Below are 12992 nucleotides of genomic sequence, written 5' to 3' on the forward strand. Positions count from 1 at the left end.
CCCGCGGTGCTGAGCGGAGCTGTCGCCCGCCCCGGGGCCCCCGTGCTGCCCGCGGGGCGGCTCCGCCCTGGGAGAGCAGGGGCTCGGCACGGCTCAGGGCTAGAGACGACGGCGAGAGGCAAAGGGGAACCTAGTGCCGGGTTTGCCTTCTTTCCCGTGAGATCTCTTCCCTCGCACACCCCGCCAGGGCGCTGATGATTTCATGCTCACCGGGAGCGGGCATTGCAGTCTAGCAGTAATTCGTGTTTAGGACCTGCGTAGACGCTCTAAATCGAACTTTTCTAGCCCATCGCTTATTTACACTATGAGCTCAGGTTACATGACAGGGAAATTCTGAAGAACAGTTCAGCAGATGGCATTCAGCTGTATAATCTATTTTGGGGCAATTTAGCTTATCAATCTAATTTAAAAATAATAATTATTAATAGCTTTTTGTTTCCTTTGAACCATTTGCTTTCTTGCTCCCAAATTCCTTGAGCAGCTCAGATTCTGTGTAAGTCACCGACTCTCTCAAAGAAGAGAGCCAATTTCCTACTTTTCTTCCAAAGGCACCCCAGGAAGAACTGAGGAAGTCAAGGACACTAAATGTCTTCAAAAAAGATGAGAGATCTTGGAATGCTCACTAATGTAACTGTTTAGGTAGAAACGGGGTTTGGATGAGGTTCTCCTTGTGTTGTCTAGTGTCTTCTTTAACTTCTGGTCCCCACTCCATTTGAATACATGATTTTAGCTACAATCATAGCCAATTGTATTGTGCTGGCTCTGGAACAACATTTGCCAGATGGAGACAAGACACCTATGTCAGAGAGATTGGTGAGTTGTGTTCATTTATTTACATTTTGTGTTTCTGGTCTAATACAAAAAGCAGTCAGCCACCCAGTGTTGCGAGGGCTTGTGTCTGTTTTGAAGATCCACATGTAAACAAAGGGCCATTGATCTGACAATCAGAAAAAATAAGTCCGTGACAACAAGTATAACTCTAACCTCCCGATCCCATCTTCACAAGAATGCTTCATCACTCTAGCCAGCCCTTCCCAATTGCAGGAGGAGAGATGGACCTTACAGTATGATCAGAAGAGCAGCAAACGTAGGTTGTCTGTAAACCAAGGCAGGAAGGGACTGCCAAATGCTCAGAATTATCTGTAGAATCAAATGAACTTCTGTGATATTTTCCCAGGAAGTGGTAGAACAGAGTAACCTTTTAGGTTCGTATGTCTTTCAACTATCTTCTTGCTACAGCACATATCAAGGACCCTACAAAGCAAACTTCGGGTTTAGATGATTATACTTCCCTTCCAAAAAAAGAAACCAACTTACAGAGGAAAATAATTTACCTGCAGGCTTTATGGTAATGAGCCAAATTATCTTATTTCAAAAGAAAATATAAGAATAGCTTCAAAATCATTCTTCCATTTATCATCACTGTAGGAAAAATGGGAAATATTTGGTTTGATTTTTTCTCCTGCTGTTAATGATCTGGAATATCTTTCATGCCTAAATGCATTAATCCTGGTGCATACTCAAAGGATAAATAAATATGGCTCCGTATGTGTTTTACATGTAGATATTAAATTATGCAAACAAAGACAGAGTTAGGCTTGCTGCCAAAAGCTAGAGCCTCTGAACGTCGGTTGCTACAGTTTCCAAGGTTGATCCATACCGGCGGTCAACTCTCACAATCTCATTCTTCAGAAACAGGAAAAAGTGTATAAGTGATAGACCTAGAAAGAGCTTCAGGGTCAGCTAGTTGATACTGCCTGTTTGGAAATGTATCCGCTGATGCTGGCTGCCCACTTACACTGTGTTTGCTTAGTCTCTTTCTGTTTGAATTATTTCTTAAGAAGAGATGAGGAGAAAATTAAGAACGTAGATGTATGTTGATCTTTCTGCCATGCCTTTGTATGTTTTGGGATCGGCTAGCAAGGCAAGCCTGGGTTTGTGAGCAAAGCGCAGGTTTAGACCCAGGGTAATGATTGCGCTGGGGAAATGCCTTCCATAGTTATGAGCGTACGGACTAGTGAAGGGGAAAAGTAGTTTTGTGGATGTTCTGGCTTGGTAACCATTTGGCGATATGTTATTTTAAGCAGCAGTGGGTATCGTTAGCACATAGTTGCTATGTTCCTCTATATCCCTAGATTTGTAAGGGGATCCCAGAGGCTTTTTGTTGGTCTTTTCCCCCATTGTATTAATTCCATCTTACAGCACCCACTACTGCACACACCCCTTTAGTTCCTGCCCAAATCATCCCAAAAGGGGGCACTGGCATTAACACCGAACAGTGTAAAATAACTGAATGAGTTAAATGCACAGTCTCCACCTTGTTGGCTCTGCTTTGGTGATGTGGGAAGGATTGACCCCTGATTTTTTGTCCCAAACACCGTTTTGCAGCACTGTCTTTGATCCAGATACTCTGTAGCCATTTTAAATATTGCGCATTTGTAACTCTGAAGTACAAAGGGCTTTATCATAGAATAACACTGAGAATCTTTACAAGTCATGAAATATTTTCTGTTTTCAACATATGCTGGAAAGATTAAGCATTGCGAATAAGAAAAACTGTCTTCTGGTTTTCAAAGTGAAACCTCCTTAGAATGCTCCTGCTGCTTCCACAAACTGTAAGCTCTTTCATTGAAAACATTACGAATCCATGCTAAACCAGAGTGGGCAAACATTCCCATACATTTATGGGTTTTTTGAGCCAAATTATAAGTCCATGCAGAATAGCAGGTGCTTTATTACTGCCTTTGGCAAGAATGGAATTGGCCTTTTTTGGTTAATGATTTATGGATATACCTTTCCTTCTCCTGGGTTCATTAAAATCTCCAAATTGGAGTGAGGTCTCATCACTGAAGAGTTAATCAGATCTTAAGGATATGAGATGCATATCACAAGCATTTTTTGACTGGGAGATGTAGGCAGAGCTGTTGAAGGAAAACCAAAGCTGCCCGAATACTTTGTGCCACAGATACAAAGACAAAAATCTTGAGATTGTCTGTTTGTTAAAGCTGAGAAAAAGAGGGAGGAGTCCATAGGAACATCTTCATGTTTTTTCTCCTCTGATCAAAATTTTCCTCTATGTATCTCCCTAGAGACCCGAGATACGAACCTGCAGTGTAATCTCACTTGGCTGTTTTCTGCACTCATGTTACTTGTCAAGCAGGGTTAATTAAGCACATGGGAAGAGCAAGTGTTGTCACAATATATGCAATATTTCAAGAATTGGAATGGCTGAGTTATAAGTCCTCTTTCTCTGTCCATTTTCTGTATGTAGTTTGTAGCACAGAAAAGCATTACTTGGCTCTAGGATGGAAATTCTTGTCAAAATCAGGGCTCTGAAAAAACACCAGTCTGGTGGTCAAAGCATTTAGTGGTGAAGTAGAGCACTGGCTTCAAGTCCTTGCTCTTCAGACAAGAGAAATAAGCTAATTCTTCCTCTAGCAGGAGAATGACCTACCCCCTAGGCTCTTGCCTGCTCTGAGCTGGGGGTCTCGCATGCTTTGGCTTCTGGAAGTGTTTACTTCACATCAGTAATTATCCACTGGAACGGAGATGCTACAAACTTGCTACTGTCCATCTCAGCTGAGTGCCTTAGCCAATAGATTGTAGAGTCAGTCTCTCTCTGTCCCAACAAATATTGCATTGTTTGCGCACGCTGGAGTGATGGCAACTGAAAAGATGCTGAGGGAGTTGTACTGAGTGGTCCAGAGCCTGGTGATGAGACCTCCAAATGTGGGAGTGTGAGCTTCACATCTGAGCCCTGAATGGCCTTGCAGGTGGATGCCTTGCTCATGATGCTCTTGGCTGTACAGGCTGAGGCACGGTCATTCTCTCCCTGTCTCCTTCCTAATTCCTCAGTTTTTCATGAGAAGCTTCAATAGACCATGGATTTGTCCCAGCCTGACAGAGACGATATCAGAATTTGCAGGACAGAAAATGGATTTTTTGCCCCGCGCTGGGGCACACCCTGTTTGAAGACACCAGCGGGTCTGTAGGATGAGCATCTGCATGTCTCTCTACGGCTCTGAGTGTTTGGCTCCCCTGGGTGGTTTCGATGTGAGGGCAGAATACAACTGCTTTCTCAGATATTCAGCATGACAACTCTTGCACTTTACTAATGGATTTAATTCTTTATCCTATTCACAGGCACTTCGTGCAATCATATGTGAGCTGTTCATATCAACCTCTGCATGAACAAAGCCTTACACACCCAAATCTATCAAGGCTGTCACATCCAAAGGCCAAGGAAAGACGCTAGGACACGGACTAGGAATAGTAATGACTTTCCAGACTCAGAAGTTGTTTCTGATCTGAAACATATTAAGTGTGTGTTTGGCCCAGTCTCAAGCTTTGCTGTGTCCACAACAAACAACCTGCTGGCACAGCTCTGGCTGCTGCCCAAATTCTCCGCCCTTCTTCCAAGCACGCACAACTTATACTCATTATCACCTGCTTTCCCGCTCTTGAACCCAAGCAGCAATACAGCCTCCTGTCTGAAGGGGGCTGCAGGATGCCCTGGCAGCTGGATTTCTGAGCCGACAGCAGTGCCATATCAGAGCTGCACAGGGCATGTCACCCATGTCCTTGCCCTCCAGCTCCTTCCATCACACACAGTCACGTGAATCCTTTTTTTCAGCAGTAGGCCCCACTACCTAATGGGGCATAAATTTTATTTTTCATCCTGTTGTTACTGTCCTGATTCTTTTGCTAAATCAGTGTAAATTTAGACAGGCTTTAGAAAAGACCCTCTTTCTATCCCCTCTTATTTCCCCAGCTGCTCACTGCCAACCCTATAAATGACAATTTTTCTTTGTAATAAATACCCAAGCCCATCTGTGAGCCTTCCTGCTTCCCTAGAAGCTGACAAGAACTTCTTTGACCCACTTCCTAAGAGCTCTGTGTAGTCCTAGCTTTGGGAAGAGCATATTCTATCAAACCCTTGAGTACCTGAAACCTGTCTCTTTAAAGCTGGGAGCTGTAATCGCCAGGCACCTGACCTAGATTGAGCAACTGACTGGTAGCAGAGTAGATATAAGGCTTCCAGGAAGGGAGGGAGTAATGAGGGGGAGTGGATGTGGGTAAAGGGGTTTTTTTAATGTGTGTTAGAAGAGCTATTTTTAGAGGCATGCTAGTAGTTTCTGGATGGAAATATAGAATGGGCTAGGAGGCCTTTGTCTGCAATGATTTTGTATACTTGTTGAACTAGAAGGTCTTGTGGGGTTGAAGAGCCGGCAGACTGGGCTGTTAGAGTGCTCCTGTGTGCATAAAGGAAAGCGGAGGAGCAGTAAGGTGACTTCTCCTGACATCACATATGATGATTTCTGACCCCCTCTTCTTTCTTCCCTCTTTTCTGTACTGGGTTGGAGTCCTGGGATGCCTCTAGCTCTTGCTGTGGAGAAACTGCTGGAAGAAGAGTCTTATTGTAGAATTTCTGTTGAAAGTTATAAAAGGTCTGATGGCCTTGTCTTGTTCCTCTGTGGGTAAATAGCACTGAGATGGGTAGCTGGAGTTTCTTAGTCTGTCAATGATAGCTTCTGTATCCTCTGAGCAGTGTCAGTAAGGCTCTGTGGAGGGGCAGAGGGCTTGGAGGCGTTGCCGTTTGTGGAAACAGCTCCTTGGCTGGAGGAGAAGCCAGTTCTGAGTTTGTTTCCCCCCCCATCCCCCCCTTCCATTTCAGCGAAAGGCCTACAGTGTGAGCTCAACAGTCACTTGCTCTGTTTTGCTGCCCGGCCAGTCAGCGTACGTGTGTGTGATCTGCAGGTGACTGGTCATCTCACCTGGCCGTAGGGGAATGGGAGGTGGAGTTGCTGGGGCTGTGAGGTTAGGAAAGGTGGAGGGGAGCAGAGATGACAGGGTGAAAGATGATATATATGGAGGAGCTGGGGTCACTGAGGTGTGTAGGGATGTGGGGTGCTGCTTTGTAGGAAACAAAACTTTAATTCAGCCACTGATGGAAAAAAGCCTGTCCAGAAGTAGTAATTTCCAACAGCTTGGAGGCATCTTCAGTGATTAGTGCTTTGTGGTTGACTTGCTGAGTTGGCTATATATCGATGTGCTAAGTGTGTAAGCCTCTCTGGGAGGGGGTATGCGATATATTGGTCTTCTAGGTGTGAAAAACCTGGCTTTCTGTAACAAGTACCGTGCCTAAAGCATGGGTCTGTGTGCCAGTGCTGGGTCAGAGTTGAGCAAGAGTTGCCATGCTCATAAAATAAATTCTTGTATCAAAACTGCTTCTTTCTTTGTTCTGTGGCCACAGGACATGACTTTCATGTTCTTTTTGTAAAAAAGAACTGAAATCACCTTTTGTTATTAATAGAATTGCAAAATGTAAACAACTGTGCATCAAACAGCAGCTCAACTCTCTGGCTCTGATGGTCAGAAATGCCAAAGCCAGTGGAACAAAGATTTCTAATCTCTTAATTTGGGAGTTTGCTTCCTTTTGGATAGGGCTGCTTTACTTCCATTGACTGCAGCTGAAATCAGGGATCTAAGGCACATTTGGAAATTGGTTACAGGTGCCAAAGCTAATTAACATGTTCTTGAAATTGTTGTCCGTTACTTTCACCTCTTGCGTTGTTCCCATTTCTTGCCCACGTTTTCATTCCAAATGTGAATGCTTCCATTTGGTATTGAGTTTGTGTTGAAACCCTTGTCAATAAAGTATGACACTGAGGGATCCGGTGCCATAGTGAAAAAGATGGTTTAGTAAAACTGTGGAGACTAAGCTTGATTTTTCTCTCTAGTGAGCTAGGACATGAAGCTGTGATCCCATGGTATGCTTTAGTCTGCACCACGGGCCTGAGACACAAACCTTCCTGCTGCTGCTAATGGAAGGGAATGGGGATTTCTCTCTGAATCAGATACACAGTGAAAGGAAAATAAATGAGACCGCAGCTGTGGAAACTGAGAAAATGGAGGAGAAAGAGTGAAGGAAGAACTGATGGAATAAATGATAAATAAATAATTTCCTGCAAGTGTTTGCAAGCTTGCTGTGCTGACTGTTACTCCCCAAGATATCTTCTTGGTTCAGTTTCCTGGATGAATTCTAAAACACATGTTTTCTTCCATGTCAGTAACTACAGAAATATGTGATCTCAAGTTTAAATATACCCTTAGAGCAAAACTTCAGTATTAAAATTCCCTCCCGAATATTGAGTAAAAGTAGAAAGTGTGGGGTGAAACGATCAGAATCGAGGCAAATAGAATTGCCAATCTGAAAAAACCAAATTTACATTCAGAGAAATAATAATGAAATTCTTCTCTGTGCTTAGTTCCAGTGAACCTAAACCTTTTGGTTTCAACTCTGTTCAGAGAGCTGAAAAGGGCGTGGAGTTGGTGCACCTAGTTGTTTATATGACTCTTGCTATCAGTGCAGGAGCACAGGTATCTCCTTGACACCTTTGATTTTTATTCTTTTTCAGGATGACACTGAGCCGTACTTTATTGGAATATTTTGTTTTGAAGCTGGTATAAAAATCATCGCTCTGGGGTTTGTTTTTCATAAAGGCTCTTACCTCCGAAACGGCTGGAACGTGATGGATTTTGTCGTGGTCCTCACAGGGTAAGTGACCTCCTCTTGCCCTAAGTTAAAGGGGGACCCTTGCTTTGATTTGTGTTGTTATTTAACTGTGGGTTGGGAGTGATTTTAGTGAAACAGTACTAAAAACCCCTGCATTTCTGACCTTACTGTCTTTAAATAATGGCTATTGTGCTGAACTTTCAAAGCATTGTTTGAACCAACTAAAAAGAGGTTTTGAGGATATTTATTTGTATATATGCTGACATGTATCTTATTCAGGCGCTTACTGACATTTCTTGGACTTTGCAGGTTCTAATTGCCATGAGGTACTTGAACCTGATTTAAATCAATCTATCTTCTGACATTACAGGATGACTTTAAAAGTCAACATGGAGTGAGCTAACAAATTAAATGCATCCTGTTTTTAAGCTATTACAACTCTGAAATCAGTGAAGCTTCTGCAGGAATGAATTTGGTCTGCTATAAAACAACTTTTCCAAAAATAATTCAAAGAGGGTGCATGTCTTACAAAGGATGGAGCTGAAAATGTTACCTGTGCATTTTGTACCCTGGTTTGAAATGATATCACCAATTTCTTTCTTGGAAATCCTTACAGTATTTTTGTTATACGTTGCAACAGTTTCTATATCTATTTATATAAATGTAGCGTAACACTAGTGGATAATGAAAACATAAACATTAAGCTACACTTACGGTCTACAAATAGTGCTTTAAAGCTCCAAAGGAAATGTTCCAAAGGTCTGCGTGAGGTCCTGATCTTGCAGCCTTCGCCTTGGAAGGATTTCAGTTAGTTTTTCCCCTAGAAGACTGCAGTCTGGCTCTTGTTACTAATATGCACTCATTTTACGCACCTTCTCTACTACTGTGTGTGATGAACATATATATTCTTTGGTCTGGTTAGTGGTGTAGAGTAGGATGCTGTTAGGAGAATGCTTGCATACATAGCATATTCATTAGATACATTATCACTGTAATTCTATTTGCATTCAGTGTACCATGTGATATAGCAATTGAGAGGCCAAAGGGAATTCTTTATGTATTGAGAGGAAGAAAATAAATATGCAGAGCTTGATTCTCCTGCTGCTGGGGCTGGGTATTTAGTCAATAGAAACTTCAGTGGAGCCACAAGGAGAAGCAGATTTACATACTTGGAAGCATAGGGGGTACCAGGATGAAAAGAGAACTAGCACAGATGCTACAATTATTCGCACCGATGGTACGTTCTGATTCCTAGTTAGCACTATGCCCTTTTGTGTGTTTAAAAAAAAAAAAATCAGACCCTGATTCTGGAAAGGACTTTGGCGTGTGGTTTAATTTATCCTTCAGCAAAGCATTCAAGTACACGTTTGAATTCAGCTGACTCCAGTGGTTCTGTACTTAAGGTTATACATAAAAGCTTTCCTGAATTACAGCCATATCGCTATTTCTTTAGGCATGTTTTAGATTTGTGTTTTCATAAACACAGGCCAAGAATCAAAACAGATTATTTTTTTAAAACTGCCTAGATGTGACTGAGATGTTCAAAGTTTTGCGACAGTATCTGAAACATTGTGCGTGCGTGCCGTGCTTGTGGAATCGCAACCGAATGTGCGATGCTATAGGCGTGACACCGGCATCTTACTGGTGCCGGTGTTATTGTGAGTGCTGTTGGCAGCGCTGTTTGATCTCTGAGCATAATTGTGGAATATCGGCTTGATTAGACAGCTGTAATAAGGAACCCTGTTGCCATCTGCGAACGTGCATATTCTTTTGAAGTACAATTCTGTTAACGTCAAAGCTGCTGGTTTCCAATGGTGATACTAGCTGGGCTGTGTTGAAATTGTCTTGTACATGGACTTCCCACCAGGCAGGCAGTGCAGGGAAGGCAAAGTGTAAACCGATCAATATTAAGTCCAAGAGTCATCTCCACTGAGGAAATCCACAGACCTCTAATCCTGTAATTCGAGGGCTGGATTTAGCAAGGCGCTTGAGCTCGTGCCCAATTTTTGGTGTCTGGGGAGCCTACCGAAAATAACAGGGTTACTCATGTGCTTGCTTAGATAAATGCTTTCCTGAATCTGGGGCTGTATTTCCAAATCCAGTGATGAGGTGGAGGGACCTATAGTAGAGAAATAACATTGAAAGATCTGCAGCTTCACACAGGGGATTGAATTAGTGTTTTCTCTGTAGCCTGTTGTGTTTTGCTGTGATTTTCCTAGATCCTTATTATGTTCTTAGCTCACTCCTGTGTTGTTCCTCTTCCTTGAGCTTCCTTCACTGGCCAGAAACCCTTTCATCTGCCCATTGCCTGCCCTAGCTCGGCTAACAAGGGGAAGTCTGAGCAAGGCCTTTCATTGGAGACAGACATCATCCTGGCACTTCTGCATCGAGACTTTAAAGGCAGGTTGCCGAGGAAGAATGTTTACTACTGACAAACCCGGCTGTTTCTCCAGGGAGGGGCTGTGAGGTGGTGACACAACTGGGACCTTAATTTTTGTTTCTGTGGAAAGTGGTCTGAGATCTGTGTGTTTCAGAAGATGATCAAGCAGGTTCTGTAATTTATTAGAGAATAATAAAAAAGGACAGTGCTAAACTTAATTTGTTCTTAGAAATATAGATAGGTAGGACATCAGTTTTTGAAATATTTTACTACTCTGTCAAAAGCTTTCCTTTCCATATGTGCAAGATTTCTACTTGAAAATGTTCCTTCGTGTCTCCCAGGCAGTGCTCAGCGTTCAGTTCCTAAGCTCAGTTTCACATTGATCTTCAATATTATAGAGGGATTTTAATTTCTCTTTTTTTCTGTGTAAGCATGAAAGATCATGAAAATGCATTTCATGATACCACACGCAGAGTTGTATACCTGCTAATCCTGTTGAGTGCACATTTTTATTAAGGTAAATGGTGAATGTCAGAAAATCTGATCTCATTTTCAGCTTTTAGCTAAAACCCATAAAGGCAAAGAACAGCTTTGCTCTTGTTAGCTGTTTCCATAGGCAGAAGGCCAGCCAGTGTCTGGGTGTGTTTTGGAGGAGGCTGTGGGGGAAGGCTCTGCATTTATTGAACTTACCCTTATGTAAATATTACAGTGATCAGGCGGTAACCCCTTCTACCTGTTTTTTCTAACCCCCTTTTTTGCTACCCAACGCCTGCACACTGGGATTATTTGATAAATACGTATTTTTTTTTTAATTTGCCTGCAATGATGGACATTTTGTTTGTCAAAATCAGACAGTAGAACTTGTTAATCAGAAAATAAATGAGGGCTGTGTTATATGCAGCCAGGATCAATATCCTATTGAGTTAACTGGAGTCTAACAGATAGTGGTCCAAAATGGCTTGGTTTGTTTTTCCAGAAAACACTCCCTCAGTTTCATTCTACAGCAGTGCTGTGGTGTCTTTTTCTCATTTACTTTCAAGGAAGCATGCTGATTTGCTGTTAATAAAGGCCTGGGAAAATAATAGATTGCTGCTCCTTGAAAGATTTTGTTTCCTCTGTAATTTTTCTTAGTTATTTCTTGTAAACACTTCCAGTTGTAGATGAGTATCGAGGAAAGCTGCCTTGCTGTGATGTGCCTGTTGCTATCGTGGAGAGAGACATGTATATTTTATAGCTCCTGCTCATTTTATTTTCACATTTTTATGGGTTTGCATTCACTCTGGTGATGACATCACCCATTAGCAGCTCTAAATCACACAAAACCTCAATTTCTCAACTGGCCTGGGACTATATGATCTTACGCACTTTTCCCAAGGGAGGAGCAAAGGGACTTTTTACTCTATTGCTGCAGCCTGTCATGGGGTGGAATCCTCAGGTATCCACAGCTGCCTTGGGAACAAAGTCCTCCCTACATCTACACCCCTCAGATGGCAGTGGATGGAGCTATGAGCCTGGATTCAGGGCCTTGAGGGTTCAGACCCGTTCCTGTTGGAGTTCATGGGATGATTTCTCCTGGTGTCCTGGGCTTTGGATGCAATAGTCCAAAGAACTGCTGTACTGGGTTAAACTGCAAACATCTTCTCTAGCTGGAGCTGATGTAATAGGGTGGCTGCTAGGGGGAAGAATGGAGAACAAGACATGGATAAAATGATCCTTATCTTCCTGATTCCCAAAATTCAGATATCTAGGGATTTTTGACAAAAATATGGGTCCGATGGCTTTTAAACTGTGTGGTCCAAGGGGGTAGTTCTCCTTAGCTGTGTTTTGGAGCCTGTTTATATTTTTGGCTTCATCGTATCCTGGGTAATGGGTTCATGGTTTAATTACATATCACAAGAAAAAGTACTGCTTCTCCCTTTTTTTCATCACTAGCTACCTGAGATTTCCACTGGTTCCTTCTAGATTTTGTATCGCAAGATCTGGAGAATAATCATTCCTTTTTCTGCATGCTTATGGTTTCATGAATCTCCAGCATTTCTCCGGTCAGAGATTTATGCTGCCTAACCTCCCTTGACCTGAGAGCTTTTCTGTGCGCCGCTGACCTATGCTGTTGCTCTGGTCCTTTCCTAGTTCTATCATATCCTCTTGGAGGCAGTGACTACAACCGTGTGCAGCGTTTGTCCAGCACCAAGAGTTGTTAAAGAGTGGTATAAATAAATGGAGCACCTGGAAGGATCGTGCTCTGTCCCTTATGAGCAGAGTTAATTTTTTTGGCTTTCAATCAGCCTGGATTAAACACTCTCGAAGAGTCCTGGTAGCTTCTTGAGCCAGTTGGATCAGCTGCCTGGATCTCTGGGTAGGACTGGCAGAGGCAACGTGTGCCAGGCCTGGAGCTGCCAAATGATGTGCACAAAGTCTCTGTGCTGTTACTGATGTCTCAGGCTGTCGGGAACAAATTACAAAAGCTAGAATTATCTTGATTGTCTGGATGACTGAGAAATGTGCTCCTAGCTCCTGGTGATGCTAATAATTTGGAAGGTAACTCATTTAGTAGCATAATAAAGACCTGTTCATCCTTGTTGTTAGCTTTGCTAGTTACCAGGATCATCTTAGTATGTGGGCAGTCTGAGATGCTATTCCTGGTGCAGTGTATGAGGAGCAGCGGCAGCCCTGGTTGCAGTGATGTCTGTCAAAGGGGGAGGCATAGGAACCATCCAGCCTGGTCTGCGCAGCAGGCTATGGACATCTGATCTTTCAATTCGAGGTGGACGTACCTCCTAGACAGGGTGTGGGGTGAGATGTGACCACAAAAGTGTTTGAGAAGTGAATGTCTGGTTGAGGGCTGGGATTCTTAAAGCTGTCAAATATACACAGATGCCTATAGTCTCTAGCATTTTTTTTTCCTCCACATGCATGTTCCTGCGCATTCAAGAGCCCTTAGACCAGGATGTCTGAATTACTGGGTCCTATGTGACTGGCTCTGGTGTACTCCCCAAAACACCTCAATCTTCCCACCCACGAATAACCACAGAATGTAATTTGAAAAGCAAAATTAAAATCAAATGAAAACCCTTGGATGCCCTGCCAGTGATGCCC

At 42.9% G+C, this 12992-nt stretch overlaps 1 protein-coding gene across 1 annotated transcript in view; it reads left to right on the plus strand.

The window, feature by feature from the left end:
- Nucleotides 1-12992, plus strand: part of CACNA1B (calcium voltage-gated channel subunit alpha1 B) — a 313074-nt gene that overhangs the window by 1894 nt on the left and 298188 nt on the right. Inside the window, 2 exon segments of the mRNA XM_009282246.1 lie at nt 708-813; nt 7419-7558. Of these exon segments, the coding sequence (XP_009280521.1) occupies nt 708-813; nt 7419-7558 (246 nt within the window).

The sequence above is a fragment of the Aptenodytes forsteri genome, unplaced genomic scaffold (assembly GCF_000699145.1).
Source record: "Aptenodytes forsteri isolate BGI_AS27 unplaced genomic scaffold, ASM69914v1 Scaffold325, whole genome shotgun sequence".
NCBI lineage: Eukaryota > Metazoa > Chordata > Aves > Sphenisciformes > Spheniscidae > Aptenodytes > Aptenodytes forsteri.